The sequence below is a fragment of the Juglans regia genome, chromosome 4, assembly GCF_001411555.2.
Source record: "Juglans regia cultivar Chandler chromosome 4, Walnut 2.0, whole genome shotgun sequence".
Classification (NCBI taxonomy): domain Eukaryota; kingdom Viridiplantae; phylum Streptophyta; class Magnoliopsida; order Fagales; family Juglandaceae; genus Juglans; species Juglans regia.
The window spans coordinates 32,178,337-32,202,575 of NC_049904.1; the positions used below are offsets into that span (position 1 = coordinate 32,178,337).

A 24,239-nucleotide genomic window follows, 5' to 3' on the forward strand; every position below is an offset into this window, starting at 1 on the left:
GGGGTTTATTCAGCCCATTACTTTAAGTGGGTGATATTGCAATTTCGAGTTAAACGGATTCTAAATTGTACTCCCGCCGCTCTCAGGACATTTCAGAAATTCGAAACATCCAACAGTTATCTAACACGTGTCAAAATTTTCCTTCACTGGTGTGTGATCTATAATACCGCCCATTTACCATTTCGAAATTTTTTGCCCATTCCGGCTATCTCAAACGAAGAACTTCTTGCTCTTCTTCCTCAGCCTGTTTAGGCGCAAGCAGAGAGCCGCCTCCCTCTCATGCGATCAAGAACAAAAACCCAAACCCTTTTAATCCCTACTGTACTCAAGGTATAATCTCTCTTCACAGATCTCATATCTGTCTTCTGATTTTTGGTCGCCTTTTTAATCTCATCTTCACTTTCTTTGTGGAAATGAAATATGGGTCCGGATTAATCCTCTTGTTTTCCTGGAAAATATCACCGCATTTCTTGATCTAATTTTTAGTATGTTTCAGTTGAAGCGTGACAATGCCGGAATCAAGAGACAGAATGTCGAGGCCCGTAGACCTCGCGTCGCTATTTGCTCGCAGGAGATCTGCCAGTGTTGGAGTTGCTCTCGAAGAGCAGGAAACGGGTTCAAACTTGTTCGGATCCCCAATCGAAAGAGTAACAATTGCTACAACGCCAGCAACGCGTGGGCGAACAGCTTTAGGTGCGACAAGAGGTGGTGGGCTCAGAAGAGGTGGATTTGGAACTCCAAGAAGTGTCCGCGGCCGGATTATGTACGGGACTCCGGCATCGGGTAGGGAAAACTCTCAGAGTACTCGCCGAGGTTCGGCTCGTGGTAGACGCGGGAGCAGTGTTTTACCGTCGTACTACCCGAGAACCCCTCTTCGTGATATTACTTCGGTTGTGAGGGTAATGATGCTACCTTGTTCAGCCTTTTGATTCTCCCGGTTTCTTCTGGTTTGTTTTTAGTTGATTCAATCTTGATTGAATTATTTAGTTAAATTAGAGCCTTTCATTAATTTTCACAGAATCACTGGTTAATGGCTTTCCTTTCAAGTTATGAATCTTCTTGCTTTTGCTAGATTAAGTAGGGATATTAGTTGGGTTCGTTATGATGAATCTTTTTTAGGGCATGAAGAGCATTTAATGTGCTTGATTGAATAGGAGTTCAGTTTAATTGCATTCACCTATTTAACTTAACAATATTCTTAGCACGGTTCCCAACTTTCTTTTCCTAGTAGGCCTTTCCAGTGACTCCGTAGCTGACTGGATAAAGGAAGAACTAGGAGTTGGATCAAGTTCAGTTGGATTTGGTTCTTGAATTAGCAGTTATGTTAGTTTCCCTATTCGGTACAGAAAGAGTTTTCAATTATGGGTAATCGGGTGTTTGTATGTTTCTTATTCTGGTATGTTTCTCTTGGTTCCATTTGATATTGATATACTTTCGACAAATCTAGTTTAAATGCGTTTTCTCTTGATTGGTAGTGTTCTTACATCCTTTGTTTATCGAACTCAATACCCCGCCACGGTTCTTAAATCCTTTGCCAGTGCTTTAACAAAATTGGCAAAGCTATTTATTATTTATATCATCCATTATCTATGAGTTGAAGCTCCAGTTATTTGATAATTTGATTTGGGTGTTGAATATATCTTTTGGTTGCTTCACTCGAGCACAAAAATCCATTGGCGTCTATGAAGGCTTTGCTACTGCCTGTTGTTCAAGTACCAAGGGAAATGCACTAATTTTTGAAGGTTTTTAAGCCATCAGATTGGTGTTAAGTTTTTAACTAGAGTATTCCACGTGACTTAACCTGGAAAACTTATCCTAGGCAATAGAAAGAAGAAGAGCTCGCTTGAGAGATGTCGAAGGCCAACAAATTGAGAATCCTGCTACTGAGGGGCAGAGCGTTGTTGATCCTTCTTTACCAGTGACAGGTGCTCAGCTCGAGCACGATCTCTCTTTGACCTCTCCAAATCCAGATATTGGTGTCAAACCTCGCACACCTGCTGTCGGTAAAGTGCCAAAGATTCTGCTTGGAATCGCTAATGAGAATGCCGGAGAATCAGAGTTCGTGACACCCCAGAAGAAGCTATTAAACTCAATTGACAAAGTTGAGAAAGTGGTAATGGAGGAACTGCAGAAACTGAAGAGGACACCAAGTGCTAAGAAGGCGGAGAGAGAAAAAAGAGTTCGTACTTTGATGACTATGCGTTGATTCTTTTCAACTTTACAGCAATTAGAGGAGAAACGAGTCAGCGTAAGCACCTAGAATTGAAAGATTGATCATCATCTGATGATATCAGGTACTCATGAAGTAGATATATCTCATATTTTTCCTACTTGGTTGGTGTAGAACCAGATTGGTATTTTGTTTCTTTTCACCATCATTCTTTGATGGTTATGAGTGGTTGTAACAATTGTTTTGAGCTGATGTATATAATGGCTATATCTCTCAATTTCAGCTACATTTTTTACTAAAAAAGGGCTATATCTTGCACCCTTACTTGAGGAGTATGACAAAAGAAGCGTATCATACTCTGCAGGGCGTTCATACAAGGCTCTCCCAATAATTATTAGACAAATCGTAAAAATTATGAGTAATTAGATACAGTGTTATTGCTATATGATCAACAGCCTTACGAATCTATTATAACTATAAAATTGGAAAATTCTATTCCTAAGCCGGTTTAGGGATCACACACCACACGCTTATGATGTGGAAAACCCGGTCCATTCTAAGTCCGGTCCAGTAGTCGAATCCCTCTCCCCCCGTGATCCCTCTCCATCCATGTTCCCTTTGCCGAATCCCTCCACCCCGTCGACACCAAGATCTATAGCCCAAAAATTCTAGATTAAATTTTGGGGCGTGGCAGAGAGAGGATCCCTAGTCGGTTAGAAGCTATACATGGTGATTGGGACTCAAGAATTTCTGAAGTGGTTGGACTGAGGCATAGTGAGAAGCTCACGCAGGTTTTTCATGATGTTGCTATGGAACCCATGTTCACACGATCTCAACCTGCAACATGAGGGAGTAGGTGGACATTTTGCCCGAGGTGCTAGGAACTTTTCTTCTATTAAGAGAAGGGGTCGACTTCATTCAAAATCTCCAATAAGATCCAGGTCTCGTTCTTTAGTCCCATGGCCATCTCCTAGAAGATCCCAAGATGGTTTTGATGGACATCCAGAATTTACTCATCGAAGCTGGCAGCGGCCCAGACAGTGAAGCTGCCAGACGGAGGGGTGAAGCGGGGAGGAAGAACGTGCAGGGTGGGGAAGTAAAAAATTCGAAATCCCATGAAACCTCTTTTGGGTATTTAGGTAAACCAAAACGCATGCGTTTAAAAAAAATATAAATTAAATGCCAGATCATCATCAGGTGTGTGGTGTATATGGAGTATATGGGCAGATGAGTAGAAGTACTCTAATAGTTAATTAAAAGATAGAGGGAGAATAAATTTTGTAAATGTCCAACGTCCTTGTTATATAGTCCCAGTCATCCTCTCGTTTTCCTGCGTTTGTCGACGTCAAATGTGATTTGAATGTCCACCCATTCCCCCAAATAAGACGAAACAAAATCCCTTCTTCAGATATTAAAAATTGAATTATGTTATATGATTCTCAACTCATCGATCGTAAAATTAATTAACTACACAAATGATTTGGTGGCAGGTCTTTTTATCCCCTTTCTTCAGCTTAAACCGACGATCCCACTTTTGGTTATCATATCACGTTAAATCGACAGAATTAGTCCAAGAAATTTAAATAATTATCTGATTTATATTACTAGTTACAACGCTTATTATGGCTGTGATTGATATAATGTATAGAGGGCCATCACGGTCAACCATCCCAATAGTAAATGACCCTCCACGAACCTTATTCCGGGGAGATTGCAAGAAAGATTGGGCAAGATCGTTCGCTTTGATATGAAAGATTGAGATAAAGATGATGCTCCGGTTATTATCTCATTGATCAGGTTCTTTCAATGAGATAAAGATTGAGATAAAGATTGGACCACACTGCAGATGGCTGCTAGTTGAGCTATGACAAAATAGCATTAAAAAATCATCATCAGCATCATGCATGCAGTAATAATTTAATAGGAAGAAGAAAAAAAGATTGTTTATGCAGAGAAAGTGTACGTTTCTAATATAATCTTGATATTATCAACCAATGGCGATTTAAGATGGTAAGATATCACATCCATGCATAGGCAACTGCTGACATCTAGCAAAATGTCCGTACAAATATGTTGATCCATAAGAGAAACAATGCACCCGGGTTAAATAAAAAGTCTCCTATACCTTTCTTTCTTCAACAGTACCTTAATTTCTTGGAAACCGCCTTCTGGCAATTGCTGTGTTACAAACATGAATTCAACGATGCCTGATTTCCAAAACTGTGCAATACTTCTCATCTGTCTAGCCTCCATTTGGTTGATAGGATTCTTTTTTATCAGACCTCGAACCAAACCACGCCTTCCTCCGAGCCCACGAGCCCTACCGATCATCGGACACCTCCACCTCCTCAGCAAAATCCCTCACCAAGCTCTTCACAAACTCTCAAACCGACATGGACCTTTGATATACTTACTCTTTGGCTCCAAACCTTGTGTCATTGTTTCCTCTCCGGAAATGGCCAGAGAGTGCCTCAAAACAAACGAATTTTGTTTCCTGAACCGCCCCAAAATGGCTAACATAGACTATCTCACGTATGGCTCCGCTGACTTCACCATGGCACCCTACGGACCCTACTGGAAGTTCATGAAAAAGCTATGCATGACCGAACTTCTTAGCGGCCGAACACTTGAGCAGCACCTTCCTATCAGGGACCAAGAAATAAAGCAGTTCTTACAGCTATTGCTTAAAAAGGCTAAGGCCCATGAGGCAGTTGACGTTGGAGCAGAACTCATAAGGTTGACAAACAACATAATATCGAGGATGGCACTGAGAAAAAGATGTTCAGAGAATGAAGACGAAGCTAACGAGGTGAGGAAGTTGGTGGAAGAGATGTGTGAGCTCGCTGGTAAAGCTAATGTGTCAGAGATGATTTGGTTTTGTAAGAATTTAGATTTGCAAGGATTTGGTAAAAGGCTCAAGGATGTGCGCGACAGGTATGACGCTATGATGGAGAGGATAATGAAGGAACACGAAGAGGCTAGGAAGAAGAAGGAGATGGCAGTTGATGGAGGTGATGGCATAAAAGATGTTCTGGACATTTTGCTTGATGTATACGAGGACGAAAGCTCCGAGATTAGAATGACCAGAGAAAATATCAAGGGCTTCATTATGGTAAACGTTTCCCTTGACTATTAGAATTGTAACTACTGTTAGCTATTAGTTACAAATTAGTTAGAAGTGGTTAGTTTGTTAACAGAGGATTTAAACTCGTGTTGTATATAAATACCTCTCATGTGTAGGAATCGAAATAATATCTTTCATTTTCACTCCATCTTCTCTTCTCTCGGCAGTTCTCTCTTCTTTCCCCAAACTCCATTTTTTACATTGAATTTTGTATCATGCAGAATATGTTTGGAGCCGGGACAGACACGTCGGCCGTGACAACTGAATGGGCAATGTCGGAGCTAATTAATCACCCAGATGTGATGGCTAAAGCAAGGCAAGAGATCGATATGGTAATCGGAAAGAGCAAATTAGTTGAGGAGTCTGATATAGCTAACCTTCCCTACATCCAAGCTATAGTCAAGGAAACTCTGAGGCTTCACCCAACTGGTCCATTGGTTGTGAGGGAGTGCACTGAAGACTGTATTATAGCTGGTTATGAAATTCCGGCAAAAACCCGGCTCTTTGTTAATGTGTGGGCTATTGGAAGGGACCCAAACCACTGGGAGAATCCTCTTGAGTTCTGGCCGGAGAGATTTCTTAACAAAGAGGAGATGGGAAAGAGCCAATTGGATGTGAGGGGGCAACACTTCCATCTGCTGCCATTTGGGACTGGAAGAAGAAGCTGCCCCGGAGCAACGTTAGCATTGCAGGTTGTCCAAACAACCTTAGCTGTTATGATTCAGTGCTTTGAATGGAAGGTTGGCGATGGAGGACGTGGTAGTGTGGACATGGAAGAGGGGCCGGGGATTTCCCTTCCACGGGCTCATCCTCTCGTTTGTGTCCCTGTGGCTAGGCTGAGTCCATTTCCATTAATTTGACTCGTACTTGTGGGAGCTTCTAAATCCTACTATGCTCAATTCTCTTTGGTGGCGAGGGCTCAAGTCTGCGTGCCTGCATTTATTCATATATATATATGAAACACCTTTGTTTCCTCTTTCGAGTCTCAAAAGTTACGGAGACTCTGAATATTCCTGGGTGCCGTCAGTAATTCCGTGTCTACAAATGGTCCTTTTTTCTTCGTTATTTCTTGGTTTTATTTTTTATTTTGATGTGTTGACGATGTACAGTAGCATGGTCTTGTCTTCTCGGATTTCCACTGTACAAACTCGAAGTAAAACTGAATAAAATGGATTCGGGCAGGATAATCAAACCATAAATTCAATTGCTACCACATAGAATTGTATAAATCAATGAAAGTGGAAATACAATCTTTAAATATCCACGACCTCTATACACTGAAGTAATGCTATAGTTGATAACAAAAAGACTCTATTTGCAAACTTGCTTACACAAAATACACCCAAGCGGTGTGTTTACACAACTTGTAAGTTATAAGCACCGGAACTCTAGTAAATATTATCATTGTCCAGGGATTCTTTCAATCGACGGATGACAGAGTTGTTGGGAATAGGAAGGAGTTGACAGAGTTGGCTAACTTCATAGTTACCATGTTGTCTTGGTCGAGTTGACAGAATCATGACAAACATTAGTCAAACAATTGAATCCATGCTTTAAAACTCAACCCTTTGGTCCCTTCGGGTCATTTATCTGGTTTTGGAATTCTCCAAGCTCAACCTATTCGGGTGGACTCTGCAGATGCCTTTTTTTCAAAAGGATATGCCTCAAAACCTAGAAAGAACTCCAGGAAAACAAGAATCTGCCTATTATTCAGTGTAATTTGGCAAAAACAAAATGGTTCCTTCCCCATATTTTTATACACCCGAATTATTTATTTATCATGATTATATATTTTACAACTTCCAAAATAGGCATTTGTCGGAGTGGGGTATTTTTATCGAACAGTTGATGGTCGATCAAAAAGGCACTGTGAATTAAGGAGCAAGAACCCCTGATACGTGCTTACTGGACGGCCTTTTCTAGAAACTCAGATTCCAAATTATCCGATTTGTCATGTGGGTTTTTTCTTTCTATTTGGCACACTGATTATCTGCAGTACCGTTGGAGATCCATTTATATAAAATATAATATGGGTAAGTGATGTACTATGATTGTCTGGTACATAATTTAATTTCTGTCTAGGAAATATTATATATATATATATATTTTTTTTCAAGCCCAAGACTTTGAATTGGGGGTGGTGGAATAGAATCTGTGATACTCCATATATAATTTACATTTATAAATTTAATTTAAATAGTTGAAATATAAAATCATTTAGAATGTATCATATTAATAAACATGATTAAAAATGACAAATTTTAAAATAAATATAAGAATTACCTACAAATAAAATGAAATCTGAGAAATAAAAAGAGGTGGTCTGTTAAGATAAATATAAATAATTAAATGAGTCACTTTCTATTAACTTAAGATTTTGAAATAAGTGGTGATTTTATATTATATCATAGTAAATATCCTTAAATCAGAGTAAAGATCCTTAAATCTAACTCTTCCATTAACTTAAGTTTTTCCACATTAGCTATGCTAAAAAATGATTGGTGATTTGATTTTTTTAAAATTATAATAGATCTTATTATAAGTTGTGTTAATATACTAACTTATGTGTAGTAAAACTCTTAAATAACGGATTGTGTTTCTAATCTATTTTGACCCATTTAATAATTAATTAAAAATTTGTCAATATATATAACACGACTTATTTCAAATGTAAATGAGTTGAACTAATATGCATAACTCATTTAAATTGATTAACATAATTTTACATAAAAGTAAACACCTTTATTTATTAGTATCCACAACATATAAAAATAATAATAATAAGACTATCTACTAAAAAAAATATTAATATTTTTCAAATATCAATAAAACCAATATTATAAACTCAACAATAACAAATATGAGCATAAGTCTAAAATTATAATTCTAATAATAAAAATATAAACATATTGAAAAATCTCAATATTACAGCCTAACAATAATAAAATTGTACTTTTGAAATAAAATTTAGACATGTTAAGTGGGTTGACCCATTTATTAATTTTGTCTTAATATATGAGTTAATCCGTTTTGATCCAAACTTATTTATATCAAAGTCAAATCCATTAATTTTGTATTGTATTTATGTTGGATTCGCGGATTGTGTTGTTGAATATCAACCCAAGTGTGAATATGAATGTGAAAATATCTTGTAAAGCTGCTCCATAAACAAGCTTGTCTCTAGGCATTTAAGTCTGTCTCCAAAATATCAGACTTGTCTACCAACAATGCCTCTATCGTCAATGAAAGTGGCTGTTAGTCGGTTTGTACCCTGAGCCTTTTCCTATAAAAGGAGATCAGTTGTAAACGAAATGGTAGTGTAAGAAATATTTAGAACACGGGCTATTTGTAGAGATAGAGATAATTTGGTTGAAGTTTGTATGTTTTGTACAAATATTTGAAATCTATTGTTTTCACTCCAGTGAACGTAGGTAAGTTGTCGAACCACTTACATATTATCTTTATTTCGTGTTTGGGTGTGATTTTGGATAGTTTTGGTACAACACGTGTCACGTGCATGCCTTGTTCTTTCTTAATAGTGCAGATAAAATAATAGTGCTAAAATCAAACGTGAGATTGAAGAGTCAACTAGCATATAAAAAGGGATTAAAACAAAGAAGAGGATTGAGATTCGATTTGCTATATATCATCGACTTTCTTTCAACCTCATGGGCCCCGGCTATTGGCGTCCTCTCTTACCGATCGTTACCATATCAATGCTACTAGACCACAACAATAATAACAATGGTAATCGTCGTCAATGTTATCAGTCGATCGATCATTGCTGCGTATATAAAAAAATTATATCATGAATATAAATTATACACTCGAGAAACATGCTGAAATTTTCTATTATAGGAAACTTATTTTATTTTTCAATACGAATATGAAGAGAGAGGTATTAATAAAGAAAAATGATATTTGAAGTCATAGAATGTATAAGTTTATTTTTAAAAAAGTGAGTAAATATAAGACCTATATGAAAAAATTAATTTTTTAATAATAATACTACATACAATATTCGTAGAGTGCATAAGCGCCACGCAATCGTTTTAAAAAAAAAATAAAATTTATTATTAAAAAATTAATTTTTTTTATGTGAATGTCATATTTATTATTTTTTAAAAAAAATTATTTGAGACTTGCAAGTTACATAAGTCATGTAAATATTATTTCTTATTTTTTAATAATAAACTTTATTTTTTTTTTCCAACGCATGACTGTTTCTAACCTTAATCATTAATAAAACAACAACAATTAAGTACGAGTTGTCCAACCTTGTTACAATATTCCCATGCTGTCAGTCATCCTTTCCGTAATTTCCTGCTTTTGTCGACGACAATGTGATGTAAATATCCACTCATACCCCAAATGCGACGAAACAAAATACGTTCTTTAGGTAAAAATTATTTGAATTGAGAACACTCGTGTTCCGCCCTTAATTAATTAAGATGTTAAGATATCACATCCATTGATCACAGGCGACGTCTACTGATATATACCAAATTAAATGTGCGTATACAAATATGTTGAATCCATAAGATCAGAAACAATGCACCGCGGTTAAATAAAAAGTAGGGTCTCCTATACCTTTCTTGAAACAGCCTTCTGGCAATTGCTTTGTTACAAACATGAATTCAACGATGCCTGATTTCCAAAATTGTGCAATACTTCTCATCTGTCTAGCCTCCATTTGGTTGATAGGATTCTTTTTCATCAGACCCCGAACCAAACCACGCCTTCCTCCGAGCCCACAAGCCCTACCGATCATCGGACACCTCCACCTCCTCAGCAGAATCCCTCACCAAGCTCTTCACAAACTCTCAAACCGACATGGAACTTTGATATACTTACTCTTTGGCTCCAAACCTTGTGTCATTGTTTCCTCTCCGGAAATGGCCAGAGAGTGCCTCAAAACAAACGAATTTTGTTTCCTGAACAGCCCCAAAATGGCTAACATTGACTATCTCACGTATGGCTCTGCTGACTTCACCATGGCACCCTACGGATCCTACTGGAAGTTCATGAAAAAGCTTTGCATGACCGAACTTCTTAGCGGCCGAACACTTGAGCAGCACCTTCCTATCAGGGACCAAGAAATAAAGCGGTTCTTACAGCTATTGCTTAAAAAGGCTAAGGCCAATGAGGCAGTTGATGTTGGAGCACAACTCATACGGTTGACAAACAACATAATATCGAGAATGGCACTGAGAAAAAGGTGTTCGGAGAATGAAGATGAATCTGACGAGGTGAGGAAGTTGGTGGAAGAGATGTGTGAGCTCGCTGGTAAAGCTAATGTGTCAGAGATGATTTGGTTTTGTAAGAATTTAGATTTGCAAGGATTTGGGAAAAGGCTCAAGGATGTGCGCGACAGGTATGACGCTATGATAGAGAGGATAATGAAGGAGCACGAAGAGGCAAGGAAGAAGAAGGAGACGTCAGTTGATGGAGGTGATGGCATAAAAGATATTCTGGACAGTTTGCTTGATGTATACGAGGATGAAAGCTCCGATATTAGAATGACCAGAAAAAACATCAAGGGATTCATAATGGTAAACGTTCCCCTTGACAGGAACGGAGAAACAAAACACATATACATACGCATGTTTTTTGTTACTTTATTTTGATCGTAAAACTAAAAAAGATTTGTCCTTACTAGTTGCTCCCTTGCATCTGGCTAAAACTGAGAATTGAATTTTGTATCATGCAGAATATGTTTGGAGCCGGGACAGACACGTCGGCCGTGACAACTGAATGGGCAATGTCGGAGCTAATTAATCACCCAGATGTGATGGCTAAAGCAAGGCAAGAGATCGATATGGTAATCGGAAAGATCAAATTAGTTGAGGAGTCTGTTATAGCTAACCTTCCCTACATCCAAGCTATAGTGAAGGAAACTCTGAGGCTTCACCCACCCGGTCCATTGGTTGTGAGGGAGTGCACTGAAGACTGTATTATAGCTGGTTATGAAATTCCGGCAAAAGCCCGACTCTTTGTTAATGTGTGGGCTATCGGAAGAGACATAAACCACTGGGAGAATCCGCTTGAGTTCTGGCCGGAGAGATTTCTTAACAAAGAGGAGATGGGAAAGAGCCAATTGGATGTGAGGGGGCAACACTTCCATCTGCTGCCGTTTGGGACTGGAAGAAGAAGCTGCCCCGGAGCAACATTAGCAATGCATGTTGTCCAAACAACCTTAGCTGTTATGATTCAGTGCTTTGAATGGAAGGTTGGCGATGGAGGATATGGTAGTGTGGACATGGAAGAGGGGCCGGGGGTTTCCCTTCCACGGGATCATCCTCTCGTTAGTGTCCCTGTGGCTAGGCTCAGTCCATTTCCATTAATTTGACTCTTACTTGTGGGCAGCTTCTAAATTCTACTATGCTCAACTCTCTTTGGTGGCGAGGGCTCATGTCTGTGTGCCTCATTTATTGATATTTATGAAACACTTCTTTGCTTTTTCTTTCGAGTCTCAAAAGTTATGGAGATTGTAAGTGAATATTCCTGGTTGCCATCAGTAAGTTGGTTTCTACAAATGGTCATTTTTTTCTTCTTTATTTCTGGGTTTTATTTTTATTTTGAAGTGTTACGATGTACAGTAGCATGGTCTTGTCTTCTTGGTCTTCCGCTTTACAAACTGAAGCAAAACTGAATAAAATGGATTTGGGCTGGATAATCAAACCATAAATTGTATTGCTACCACATAGAATTGTAAAAATCAATGAAAGTAGAAATACAACCTTTAAATATGCACATGACCTCTATACACTGAAGTAATGCTATAGTTTTTTTTTTTTTGTTAGGCAAAGTAATGCTATAGTTGATAACAAAAAGACTATTCGCAAACTTGTAAGTTATAAGTAGCGGATCAAGGAACTCTTGTAAATATTATGGATTCTTGTGAGTGAGGCACTTTGTTATGTTGCTCCTGTTTTCTCTTCGTTATTATTCTTATCGGCGTGAGCTAACTTTTTACCTGCAGAATTGTCTCATCTTTTTTAGTTTTTTAAGGCTTGCTTTGTTGTTGATTTATTTGTGCCCCTTGTATATTGGTATGTTGTTGCGTTATTTTAAATTTTTTGGATGTTTGAATTTTAGTTCTTTATGATTTATTTGTAACCCCAAGTGTATGCATGTAACTACAATTTTCCTTCACCACAAATGAAGACTATCAATAAATTTGAGATACCGCCCTTTTTTTGATAAACTTGGGCTATAAAAAAAAAAAACGTATTACAGAGTTGGCTAACTTCATAGTTACCATGTTGTCTTGGTCGAGTTGACAGAGTTATGACACCAAGCTTTAAATTCAGCCCTTTGGCACTTCAGTCTCAAGCTAAACTATGTCATTTATCTGGTTTAGGGATATTGCAACTTCCAAATAGGCATTTCTCCGTATGGGGTTTTCTATCGAACATTTGGTGGCCGATCAAAAAAGCCCATTGAATTACGGAGGAAGAACCCGCGTGTATGCTTACTGCTTTTCTAGAAACTCAGATTCCAAATTACCCCCAATTGGGTCGTGGATTTCTTTCTTTGATTCTGATTGGGTTGGGCCTCTACATATTAATACTGACCCTTATCAGGGAGTATGCCATCTGATGTTTCGTAGTAAGCTAATCTGTCTATCCAGTTTAACTTTGAGTCGGGCTTTCTTTTCACATTTTTTTAATATATTTAAATATTTTTAAAAAATAAAAAAATAGATCAATACACTTAAAATTATTTCTTTAATAATAATAAAAAAAAGAACCAGTGGTCAAAGTAGTGGGCAACGAAGCTTTTCCCTTTAGAGCAGTGCTACTCCTACCGTTGGGAGCTCCCGCTAGTGCATTGGGGATTTGTTTTTTTTGTTTTTGTATTTTTTTACATATATTTTTTTAACACGTTTAAATATATTTAAAAAAAATAAAAAAATTCATAATATTATAATATTATTAAAAAATATTTACTTAATTAGTAAGTAAAAAAAAAAAAAACTCATAACAGTAAAAATTAGCAGCGAGAGTAATATTTTCCTTCTCTTTAATGTTTCCTGGCAAGTTGTGAATGCATTGTGCATTTATGAGTTATTGATATGAGGTGGATCCAGGAAAAAAGGGGGTGCTAGTTATAATCCAGAATTCGTACAGCCTACTTGTGAGGATGCTAAGGTGGTTGTTGCAGAGACATTAAGCAAATTCAAGTGTCATTTGGAGTCATCATTGCATCTTCATTGAGAAATTGTATTTATTAGTGCAACTCGGGATAGAAATAGTAATAAGGCTATGTTATGTTGCTACAGAGGAAGCCTATAATCGCATGGCGGCTGATTTCACGCTGGCCACACCGTCATTTTCTTCTACTGTCAAGAACGCCGTGTCTTTAATTAGCCTGCTTGTAACAAAGGAACGTCGTCCTAAAAATTATTACTTTTTATTTTATATCTAAACAGGATCAAACGCCGGGGAACGTTTTATTTTACTAAACAATACTTTCTCAAAATTAAGCAGATGGGAAGAGGTTTTATTTTATATCTAAACAGGATCAAACGCCCGGGGAACGTTTTAGGATTACTAATCCAATGAATCCATAATTGTACTGGAATCCGCTTCAGTTTCCTGGGGAGTCCTTCGGCCACGTCCATGATCGATCACTTGCAGCTGGGAAGCGGCGCCCCGCACAAGCACCTGTTGTGAAAATACGAGGAGTAGTCGAAGCTCTGCAACTTACCACCCACTGGAATCTGACCACACAGCCTGTTATAACTCACATTCAAGAACTGCAGATTCAGTGCCGTCATCTCCACGGGAATGCCCCCGTTGATGTTGTTGTGGTTAAGATCCAACGAAGTCAAGCTCTTGGGGAACTTCACCTTGGACAATTTGAACTTGAACAAGTTCCTCGACAGGTCCACGATCTGCGTGGTCTTGTTCGAGCCGAAAACCACGGACGCGTCTCCTTCGAGCATGTTACGCGACAGGTCTATGACGTTGAAGTCCATGTTAGCGAACGAGGTTGGGACTGGACCAGAGAGTTTGTTGTGAGAGAGGTACAAGTCTGGTACCTTGCTAAACGTACCGAAAGAGTAGGGAATCCTTCCGGTGAGTTTGTTACGGTCCAAGTGAAGCGCATTGAGGTTTGGAAGCAGGGAAAGTGAGGGTGGGATAGAACCGGAGAGGTTGTTGAAGGAGAGGTCGAGGAAGTTGAGGTTCTTGAGCTTGCTGAGGAAGTCAGGAACTGGGCCGGAGAGGTTGTTCCAGTTGAGCCTGAGAAAGGTGAGGCGTTGGAGCTTGGCAATGGCGGGCGGGATGGGGCCAGTGAGGTTGGGCTGTTTGTGGAGATCGAGAGTTTCGAGGAAAGGGAGGTCACCCACCGCGGCAGGGATTTGGCCGGAGAGTGAACCGGTGACGACGGAGAGGGAGTTGATACGGTTGGAGGTGGGGTCGCATGTGACTATATACCAGTCGACGCAGCAGTCTGTGTCTGGATCCCAAGAGGTAAGGACATAGGGGTTATGGAAGGCGGCCTTGATTTTGAGCAAGACTTTCTTGTCTTTAGGGTTACAGAGCTCGGAGTGGGCGGAGAAGAGGAGGGTGGTGAAGAAGAGGAAGGATAGGAGAGGGGTTGCCATATTGGGAAGAGATTGTTGGTGTGAAATTCTGATGCAGATTAGAGTGATATTTATAGGCTCTCCCTTTCTTTTATCTGTCAGGGATATTTATTGAGTGTGTCCTTATCATTATTTAAATATAAATTTTTTTAACTAATTATTATAATTTTTTTAAATTTTAAATTTTAAATAATTTTAATTTTTTTAAATTTTTAAATAAAAATAATATTTTTATTTAATTATTTCTTTATTCTTTTTCAAAATTAAAAAATATATTTAAATCAAATTATCTGATTACTATTTACAAATTATTTTATTATAATTTATAAAATTTTTATTTCATTTAGCTCTGTAGACAACTCTGCCTAATAGACCAGAAGTCGAGTGGAAGCGCAATGACAATTTTACTTTTATGTAATATGTTTATCTATATAACATATTTTTTATTTAAATTTAAAAAATACTCCAATCAAATTATTTCATTACTGTTTATAAATTATGTTATTACCATTCGTTAAATTCTATCTCACCTAACAGTCCAGAAGTCGAGTGGAAGCGCAATGGCAATTTTAGGCAATCCATTAAGAAAAGTCAAACACTGTTGAGGCTTGTCAAACTCACTTAACAGGTCAAATCTCACGCAATGTTGTTGGGTGGATGGCTACTGAAATACCATTTCCCCACACAGCCATTTGTTTTAGATCGAAACATAATCTACGGCAAATATGGAGCCATTAAGACGCCAAGTAATTAATATTGGGATGATTAGGGGATTAAGAAGCCACAAATACAGATCGACTCAATACTTAGAATTTAAGGCAAGTCAAAAGTTGGGGCTTCTTTGTCCTTTATCTGCAGAAAACATTTGATGAGATGCATTCTATAAATAAGATTTGCCAGATTCTATCTCATCTGCCAGATATATAATCCTCCACCACGTAGACCTCCACCAAGTTCGCGCGTTCCAGCAGATCATGTTGAGGTGTGCCAGGAAAGCAACATGATTGCACGTTTCTTCTACCAATGAAGGGATGGAGAACCCTTGAGCTGCCTTGTGGACATAAATAAATTTACCATAGTAACTTGGTTCTTCTTTATTATCAAAATCCCCTATAATTACAGTGAGATCTTGGTACTTTGGTTGAGTTCAAGCTTCAAATATCTTTGTATCAGTTGGAACGATGTCTATTTAACCAATTTTAAACCAATCTCAGAAACAATTTTGAACAAGCCGCCTTGTACCAAATATCACTTCAATCCGGTGGCTGTTTTCCCGTTTTGCTGCCATTATATGGCATATGCTTTGAATATATGCCTTTTTGTTACGTAAAACACTTGAATTGCGGGTCAATTCAACATGTGGCATATCGCCAACAGGCCTCAATGTATACCGGCAAATTGCATCTTGATCAACACTCCACAATTATTGTTTATACAAGTTCATTAATGTTGTTTCCAACATACAATAGCTTCTGCTATGGGTCAGGAAAGTTTTAAGTTATAGTTGCGAGCCATTGCCGAAGACGATAACATTAAAAATATTAAAATTTTCTTGCAAATCAACTTCTATAATATCCTAGAAGTTCATAGTCACTCTTCACTTATATCATGTAATTGATGTACTTGTTTACCTCGTGTTTCGCGAGCCTGGGTAACTTTAAGTTGACAGTGCCACGATGTGAATTAGGTCTATTGATCCGTATTCATCCGTTCACCCTTCTTATCTCTCAATTGTCTTCATTTTTGTCCCTAGTGATGACTTGGTGGGCTGGGCTCAATTTATGTACTATGAGCATTTTTCTCATTCACAGAACCCTGCTAATTTTTAGCACACTTGTGAGCTGAAAATTATAAAATTTTTTCTTCATGAGAATCTTTGACCTAGGCGGGGTACGTTGAAGGTGAACGAATTTGCGAACTGATATCCAGCTTTTAATGAGTTAGCATATGTTGTGAGTATAGAGCTCAAATGTGGCGGGAGATGGATTCGACCGTGTAAAGCGCGAGTGCAGAGCTCGAATGGAGCGGGAGATGGACTTGACCGCGTAAAGCGCGAGCGCGAAACTCGAATGGTGCGTGAGATGGATCCGACCGAGTAAGGCACTAGCGCGGAGTTCGAATGGGGCTAGAGATGGACTCGATCGCATAAAGTGCGAGCGCGGAGCTTGAATGGTGCGAAAAATTGACTTGACTGCGTAAAGCGCGAGCGCGGAGCTCGAATGAGGCGAGAGATGGACTCGACTGCGTAAAGCGCGAGAGTGGAGCTCACAAGAGTCTAGTGACTCGGTTTTATTGATGGAGATTCTATCTCTAATGGAGATTTCATTTGATGGAGATTCTATCACTGCCAATGCATCACAGGCATTAACTTTGCACGAAGCTCGGCAAGTTATTTGGGACTTGCGTTGTGAATAGATGTTAGCAGGTCAGAGCTCATGACTCTATTCCTGTATTTTATACTTCGTGGATTGGGACTTATAGATTGGCAGAGCCCAAAGGCTCTGTTCCCTCACCAACGCATCACAGACAGCAACCTTACACGAAGCTCGGCAAGTTATTGGGACTTGCGTTATAAATAGTTGTTAGCAAGTCATAGTTCATGGCTCTGTTCCTGTGTTTTATACTTCGTGGATTGGCATTTAGGTTGGCAAAGCTCGATGGTCCCGCTCCCTCACCAACACATCTTAGACAGCAACTTTGCATGAAGCTCGGCAATTCATTGGGACTTGTGTTGTGAATAGCTGTTAGCAGGTCAGAACTTATGACTCTGTTCCTGTGTTTTATACTTCATGGCCGTTTTAGAGACCGGGCTCGTTTCTAGTAGGTCGGGCGGTTCTTGATCTTTCTCTCCCGACAGTTCGTTCCAATGATAGAAATAACTTTGTTAGTAGAAACATAATTCACATGAATTTTGTGAGTAACAAACCTGGAATTGTTGATTAGTCAGGGAGAGTCCATGCTTGTCAGATTAGCAGCGCACAGCAAAATAGCGCGATAGAGCAGAGGAGAGCAGATTAGCTGAGCCGAGCAGAAAATTCGAGCCGTGTAGAAAATCGATCCAAGCAGAAAACTGAATAGTGAGGAAAAATCGATCCGCGCAGAAAAACCGAACCAAGCAAAACAATCGATCCGCATAGAAAAATTGATCAGCCGGCAGTCTAGGTTGTGACCGCCGGCAAGTGACTGGGCTCACGGCACGACGCCGTGAGCTCTAGGCGCACAGGGGGCTGGGCCCGTGCACTTGCACAGTGCATAGTGGCTTCGCATGCATACAAGTAGGTATGCATCCATGCACGTTGAACGTGCATGCTCATACACTATGTACTTAAGTGCATAGTATTTTATCCGAGTACTGTGCAGGTTTGAGGAGTGTTTGTGTGCTACTGTGCACTTAAATGCACAATATTCATCTTGTAATGTCCGAGCAGCGTGACTTTTATGCATTCGATCTTTACTGGGTGCCTTAATCTTTGCATAGTTCATTAGAATGAACTGAGTGCACTGGAGCTCGGTTCTCCACCTGGGCGTGTAAAGATTTACTTGCATTTTTTTTTTTTTTGAATGTAAAAATTCAAAAAAGCTATGAATACTTATATAGAGGAAATAGCCTTTATTATTTAGAATTTATTCGGTGCATCGAAAAATCATCATTCTTCCACCTTTATTGCGTTCTTCTTCTGTGTTATCACAGACTGTTCGTCAGCTATTCCTTCCATCGCTTCAGTTTGTTCTTCTTCACATTGCGAACTTTAAGAGTTTGTTGTTGCCGGCCTACGAAGGACACACTAGTTATGGGACAACAGAGATCCCACAGACGGTGCCATTGTTGACGTCGTGTTTTGCGGGCCTAGGCAACTCTACACCGATAGTGCCACAATGTGAATTATTTGGAGCCCCTTACAGTATTCTGGTGCGGCTGTATAGTGACGATTCGTATGTTCGTGGCAATGAGTGGAAAATAAGTACAGGAAAAATAAAGAGATATGGATACCAAGATTTACGTGGTTCGGCAATATACCTACGTCCACGGGGGTTTGGGAGGGAAGTCTTCAATATAATATATCTGTTTACAATCACTCATGAATCCTCATATCTCATTATATAGAGAGGGTTTGAGCACTTCATGTTGAAGACGTTGTCTTCCTCAATATATGTATCGATCTTCTATTGATCCGTGTTCATCCGTTCACCCTTCTGATCTCTCCCTTGTCTCTCTTTTTTGTCCCTAGTAATGATTTGGTGGGTTGGGCTCAATTTATGATCTATGGGCAATTTTTTCCTTCACAGTACTTGTTTACAATACTTCATTATCGTGGGAAGTAATTGAAATAATTTATCTTACACCATTTTCTCTTTTCTAGTTTTAAAAAAATGTTATTTTATTTCATTACTAATTGCATTAATTAGATATTTGCATCTCGTGTTAGATCACTCATGGATGATTATAATAATAAAAAAGAAATATATAAAAGCCCAAGAATTTGAATTTTGAACTTTGAATAGGTGGTGGTGGAATAGAATGTGTGATACTCCTCCATATAGTATTATATTGAAAGACAAAAGGATATTTAAATGTTAAAATAAGAATTAGTGAAGTCTACATCTATAAAGATACTACATAAAAATAATTTTAAATATTGACGTGATTTTATATGATCTGTTAAATTTATTTTGTAATAAAAATAATTTTATAATCTGACGAATTATATTAAATTACTTCATTTTATAAGATTACTTTTGTATAATCCCCTTATAATTAAAACATTTTTCAGAATTAATTATGGATTGACTAGCATCGTTAATATTATAATAAAAATCTAATAAACTATAATGAAAATATTTAATCCAAACGGCGTCCTTTCCTCCGACGCAAAAACCTTTGTCCAATAAACAATTAGGCAGTTGCTTCCTAGTCACCCCTCACCCCTTCTTTTGTAAGGATTTATTTGGAAAAATAATGATTACAAATAATTATTTTTGAGTTTTTTTCTATATAATTATATTATAATATATCTTGTAATAAGTGACGTGTAAACGCATTAACTTTTAAGCAGTAAAATTATTATTTTTTTCAAGAAAATAAAAGTGGGAAATAATGTTCGGTTTTGGGCTAAGCCCATACTTTATTGAGTCCTGCTAGGTACAGGCAAAAATTTGTGCCTGCATGCGTACTCCTTCTGACGTGGCAGCTCTTATTTTATTTAAAAAAAGAAAAAAAAAAAACAAAACAAAACGGAGGAAGAAGAAGGGAAAACAGACTCTCCCCCCCCCCTCTCTCTCGTTTTCGTTTCTCTTGATTTCGAAAAAGCTGAGGTTTGGACTGGTTTCTCTCTTGCTTTCATTTCTTTTACAGTTTCATCCATCATCTCTTCGTTTCATTTCTTTTACAATTTTATCCATCATCTATTCGATTGGTTTCTCGATTTCGTTTCTTTTACACTTTTGTCTATCTTGGTTTCGAAAAAGCTTTGGTTTTGTTTCTCTCCCGCTCATATCGTAGCAAAGTCTCAGATTTGTGTCGCTTACCGTCATTGTTGATCAGTTGCCGCAACCCACGCCATCCTCAGCTGCTACCCACATTTCAGCATCGAACTTGGTAAGAGGCTTAAAAGCTTCTTTTTTTTCCGTTTATATTTTGTCTAACTTTGGGATTGTGTGAGTGTGAGTTTTGAAGTTTTTCAAACAATTTATGCTTTTCTCTGTTTATCTAGTAAGCATTTAGAATTTTTTCTACTAAAAGAAAGACTTTTTGCTACATGGATAATTGCCCAACAATATTAAATGCACTGGAGGGGGGTGTTATAACTTATAATCAAAGAAAAAAAAAACAAAGAGGATCATGGATGGGACACAAAAAAAATATATATATTTTGCTGAAAAATTATGGGAAGTCCAGATTAAAATTTGGTTGAGGTTTGTCAACTACTTAGATCTAAATGGATCGTGCAAAATGTACAAGCTAGAGAAGATTGATAATACAAGATACTGATGACTTTGAGAAGGTTGAGACAAAAGGGTGAAAAATTAGAGCAGTGTTTTCAAGAGGTAAAACTGCGATGAAAGCAAGGGATGCATACATATACATACAAAGATTATAGTGTGTTGGTAGCTTATATGGAAGTTATGCCATGGTAACTTGGGATGTTGTGTGTTGGTGGCATGGGATAATATATTTAATTTGTGTGTTGGTTTGAGATGATGTGTGTTGGTATATATGCACTACCCAGTCTCTAGTATCCGCTATAGGCATTGCACTTTGACATTTGTTCAGAACTTGACTAATTAATCATCTCAATTTTTTTATTCTCTTTTGTTCCGAGTGGCCTCAGTTTTTTAGCTACATTATGAGATTAGCAACCTTGCCAAAGATGCATGCAAACCTCTAGACAAGCTGGTGCACAGATATAAGTACGAGCTCTCCAACCTCACATTTCCACTATCCACTTGTGAACTAAAGATATTATAACGTGAGTTATGTTGTATGACTTGTGGTTTTAGTTGTTGGTTATTGAAGTTATGGATTTGGCAATAAGTGAATATCGAAAACCTAAACCTTTAGAAACCAAGGGAAAAAGAACACAAATAAGATGAGAAAGTGTTTGAGCTTATCTTGAATACCTAAACTCAAGTATCAACTTGCATAAAAACAATATATTTTTCTCAACCATTATTGTGTTGCAAAGTTGTCCCGACATTGGTTTACTTGTTAGGATTAGAATATTGTTCTCCTTTTACATCATTTTGGCATATCAGACATATGGTATCTGCTTACTTTAGGAAGTGGGATTACTTGCTGGTCCAGTGTTGGATTTTGAAATATTGAGTATTTGAAACTACTTTGATTGTATTGCAAACTTTTATGCACACAATTAATTAATTGAGTTTGATTGTATCAGGTAAAGCAAAAAAGAATGCTAGTTGAGATGGTGCAACAACAACGTAAGGTAGAGCTGGGAATCTAAAAACGATGTTCTGTTGGGGTGATTTTGTATAAGCTGAAGATGCATTTCTTTTTGTATTTGGGAGTGATTGTAGGAAGGTGAAGTTGCATTTCTTTTATGTATTTGGGAGTGGGTTGACTAAAGAAACTTGTTGAACTCATGAACTCTGTCACTCTTGTTCAGAAAAATATTTTTATATATTTTATGAAAAAATATCTGCACAATGGCTAGTGTTGTGGTGTGCTATTACTATATGTATTATATATAGATTCAATAGAATAATTGATGGGGATAGGGATCAAATGCATGAATATTGCAGATATTTTTTAAACGGGATAGCACCACCGTATTCATTATAATCAACGAATTGAGTTATGTATTTGACTACTTGTTTGGTTGACTGTAGAAAATTACTTGGACATGATTTTGGTGGAAATGAATCCAATTTAATTAACATGAAAGTTTAAAAAAAAAATAAAGTCACTAAAGTACTGTATTCGAAGATTCCTTCCAACAACAATATAAAGTCACTAGCAACAGATTTCCCAATAATTTGTCTCTGTTACTAACACTAAGTCCCTAATAACAAAGTCATCAACTGGTTGGTCGATGTATCCCAATCAGTTGATTCAGTTGGGGCTTCACTTTGACATCAATACACACAAAACGCCGCATGTCTGCTTCTTCCATTGAAGCTCCACTTGATTGTTGTAGAATCCTAACTCCCTCTTCCAAATTTCTTTCTCTCTTTTGAAACTCTTCCTCATTCCTTAACAATTCAGCTTCTCTTTACAAGTACTCTCTTTATCTGCAACTGTTCAAAATTATTAAGTAGAGTGATGACATGAGGTCCAAGCTAAACTCATGTCCTAACAAAAAAAACAAAGAGGTTCTCACTTCTCATGGATTTTCTCTGATTTATAGCCTTTTGTTTCCTTCTTTTAATGAGTAAATAAGGGGAAAACAACTGCAACCGCAACTTAAACATTTTTTTGATAAGAACATCTTTCCATGAAACTCTATGGAACACATACTCGTGCTTTTAGTCAGGGTTGATGGGATATTAGGATAATTAGAAACAAAAATCCTATATATTAAAGTCAGTTTCACGAATGTCATGCAGTCATAGACAAGAAATAAACAACCAAATCGAGAAGAAACAAATTTTATAATCTCAATCAAAATTCAACCATTTCCAAAAGAAACCCATTCATGTATAAATTTGATTGGACTAATTTCATGTATTTATCTTACCACAATGATAAACCTCACTGATTCACTCATACTAGATTGAATCCATGGCCTCACTCAGCACCCCTTGTTTCTATTTTATACTCGCCAAAGGAACTACCTAGATTAGTAACTCCGTACGTCCATACTTACATAAATTCATGAAATTCATCATGAATTTATGTGCTAGAACTATCCCTGTTGAAGGGCTTCAAGATATGTTTTGCAACAAATCTCATGACTAAGCAACAGAATAAAATTGATTGGTTAATTTGTGTTCTACCATAGAAAGGAATGAGGAAAGGCAAAATTGAGTACATAAAATTCCAGGTCCTAACCCAGAATGAATTACAAACATAACATATTTCTCTACTTTAAGAAGACCAAGAAAAAAAATCTAGAAAAAGCCAAACGAGGAAAACCCATAAAGTGCGAAACAGAACTTCTCCAAATAATAATCAGAAACCCATACAAAATATTAAAAAAAAAAAAAAAAAAAAACCTCATCAACCCAGCCAGTTTCCAGTTTCTTTAAACCCGATTTCAATATTTTCAAGATACCACCATGTATAAACCTTAAACAGACGAAACTAAAAAGGGGAAAAGAAAATCAGAAACTGATCTTTGAGTTACCTAGGACGGCGTTGAACTTTGAGCAAAATCCTCCAGTATTATGTAGCAGGTTTGTTGCGTTAGGGTTAGGGTTAGGGTTGGGAACAGCCAACCAGGAGTCGCACAGAGAAGGGCAGGGGAGGGAGAGAGCATGGGGAGAGAACAATTTCAATGAAAATGTGAAACGCAACGTTTTGAAAGTAGCTTTACCCAATTTCAAGCCCAACTAAACGCATCGTTTTATTTATTCTAAAACGATGCGCATGTCTCCACGTAGGATGTCGTCCGCGTACAGGCCCGAGGTATGCCTGGGTTTAGAGTTTTCTATTTGCCCAATTTTGCCCTGCGTTAAAGTTCGATGTCATCATTGTTGGGATCCTATCATTGGACATGATGGTGCATTGATTACTCAATTTCTTCTGTAATAAATAATTCCAAGCCCCGATTAAGCTTTAGAAATTAGAACTCCTTTTGAGGAAAGCGATGCGATATGTTTTTTCAAATGCTTGTATTACCTTCTTTGCCAATTGAAGAAAAAATAAGTAACATATATAATTTTGCTACAAATCA

The 24,239-nt window shown here is 37.8% G+C and overlaps 4 protein-coding genes and 2 long non-coding RNA genes across 7 annotated transcripts; 4 read left to right on the plus strand and 2 right to left on the minus strand.

The window, feature by feature from the left end:
- The first annotated feature begins 194 nt into the window (after positions 1-194).
- LOC108981745 (protein POLYCHOME-like) lies at positions 195-2,458 on the plus strand. The gene is made up of 3 exons (XM_018952992.2): positions 195-330; positions 497-899; positions 1,820-2,458. The coding sequence occupies exons 2-3, from the start codon at positions 510-512 to the stop codon at positions 2,204-2,206; spliced, it is 777 nt and encodes a 258-aa protein (XP_018808537.2). The 5' UTR covers positions 195-330; positions 497-509; the 3' UTR covers positions 2,207-2,458.
- Positions 2,459-4,284: 1,826 nt separating this feature from the next.
- On the plus strand, positions 4,285-6,493 carry LOC108981749 (3,9-dihydroxypterocarpan 6A-monooxygenase-like). The gene is made up of 2 exons (XM_018952997.2): positions 4,285-5,282; positions 5,516-6,493. The coding sequence occupies exons 1-2, from the start codon at positions 4,362-4,364 to the stop codon at positions 6,152-6,154; spliced, it is 1,560 nt and encodes a 519-aa protein (XP_018808542.2). The 5' UTR covers positions 4,285-4,361; the 3' UTR covers positions 6,155-6,493.
- A 3,327-nt stretch (positions 6,494-9,820) lies between these two features.
- On the plus strand, positions 9,821-11,837 carry LOC108981750 (3,9-dihydroxypterocarpan 6A-monooxygenase-like). Its single transcript, XM_018952998.2, has 2 exons — positions 9,821-10,846; positions 11,005-11,837. Exons 1-2 carry the CDS (start codon positions 9,926-9,928, stop codon positions 11,641-11,643), a joined length of 1,560 nt encoding a protein of 519 aa, XP_018808543.1. The 5' UTR covers positions 9,821-9,925; the 3' UTR covers positions 11,644-11,837.
- Positions 11,838-13,498: 1,661 nt separating this feature from the next.
- Positions 13,499-14,945, minus strand: LOC108981751 (polygalacturonase inhibitor-like). The gene has a single exon (XM_018952999.2). The coding sequence runs from the start codon at positions 14,905-14,907 to the stop codon at positions 13,927-13,929; it is 981 nt and encodes a 326-aa protein (XP_018808544.2). The 5' UTR covers positions 14,908-14,945; the 3' UTR covers positions 13,499-13,926.
- A 5,213-nt stretch (positions 14,946-20,158) lies between these two features.
- Positions 20,159-22,057, plus strand: LOC118348306. Of its 2 annotated transcripts, XR_004801395.1 has the most exons (3): positions 20,159-20,482; positions 21,216-21,353; positions 21,783-22,057. It is a non-coding gene; the product is annotated as an uncharacterized LOC118348306 (long non-coding RNA). The 2 variants fall into 2 exon arrangements; XR_004801396.1 differs by lacking the exon at positions 21,216-21,353.
- Positions 22,058-22,302: 245 nt separating this feature from the next.
- On the minus strand, positions 22,303-23,879 carry LOC108981754. Its single transcript, XR_004801330.1, has 2 exons — positions 23,691-23,879; positions 22,303-22,641 (listed from the first exon to the last, which is right to left on the minus strand). It is a non-coding gene; the product is annotated as an uncharacterized LOC108981754 (long non-coding RNA).
- Positions 23,880-24,239: the final 360 nt, after the last annotated feature.

Bases quoted from the DNA above. Each gene is read 5' to 3' on its own strand.
- LOC108981745 (XM_018952992.2), top strand. From the start codon at position 510: ATGCCGGAATCAAGAGACAGAATGTCGAGGCCCGTAGACCTCGCGTCG. The intron at 900-1,819 runs GTAATGATGCTA...AACTTATCCTAG, and splicing joins ATATTACTTCGGTTGTGAGG to GCAATAGAAAGAAGAAGAGC.
- LOC108981749 (XM_018952997.2), top strand. From the start codon at position 4,362: ATGAATTCAACGATGCCTGATTTCCAAAACTGTGCAATACTTCTCATC. The intron at 5,283-5,515 runs GTAAACGTTTCC...TGTATCATGCAG, and splicing joins ATATCAAGGGCTTCATTATG to AATATGTTTGGAGCCGGGAC.
- LOC108981750 (XM_018952998.2), top strand. From the start codon at position 9,926: ATGAATTCAACGATGCCTGATTTCCAAAATTGTGCAATACTTCTCATC. The intron at 10,847-11,004 runs GTAAACGTTCCC...TGTATCATGCAG, and splicing joins ACATCAAGGGATTCATAATG to AATATGTTTGGAGCCGGGAC.
- LOC108981751 (XM_018952999.2), bottom strand. From the start codon at position 14,907: ATGGCAACCCCTCTCCTATCCTTCCTCTTCTTCACCACCCTCCTCTTC.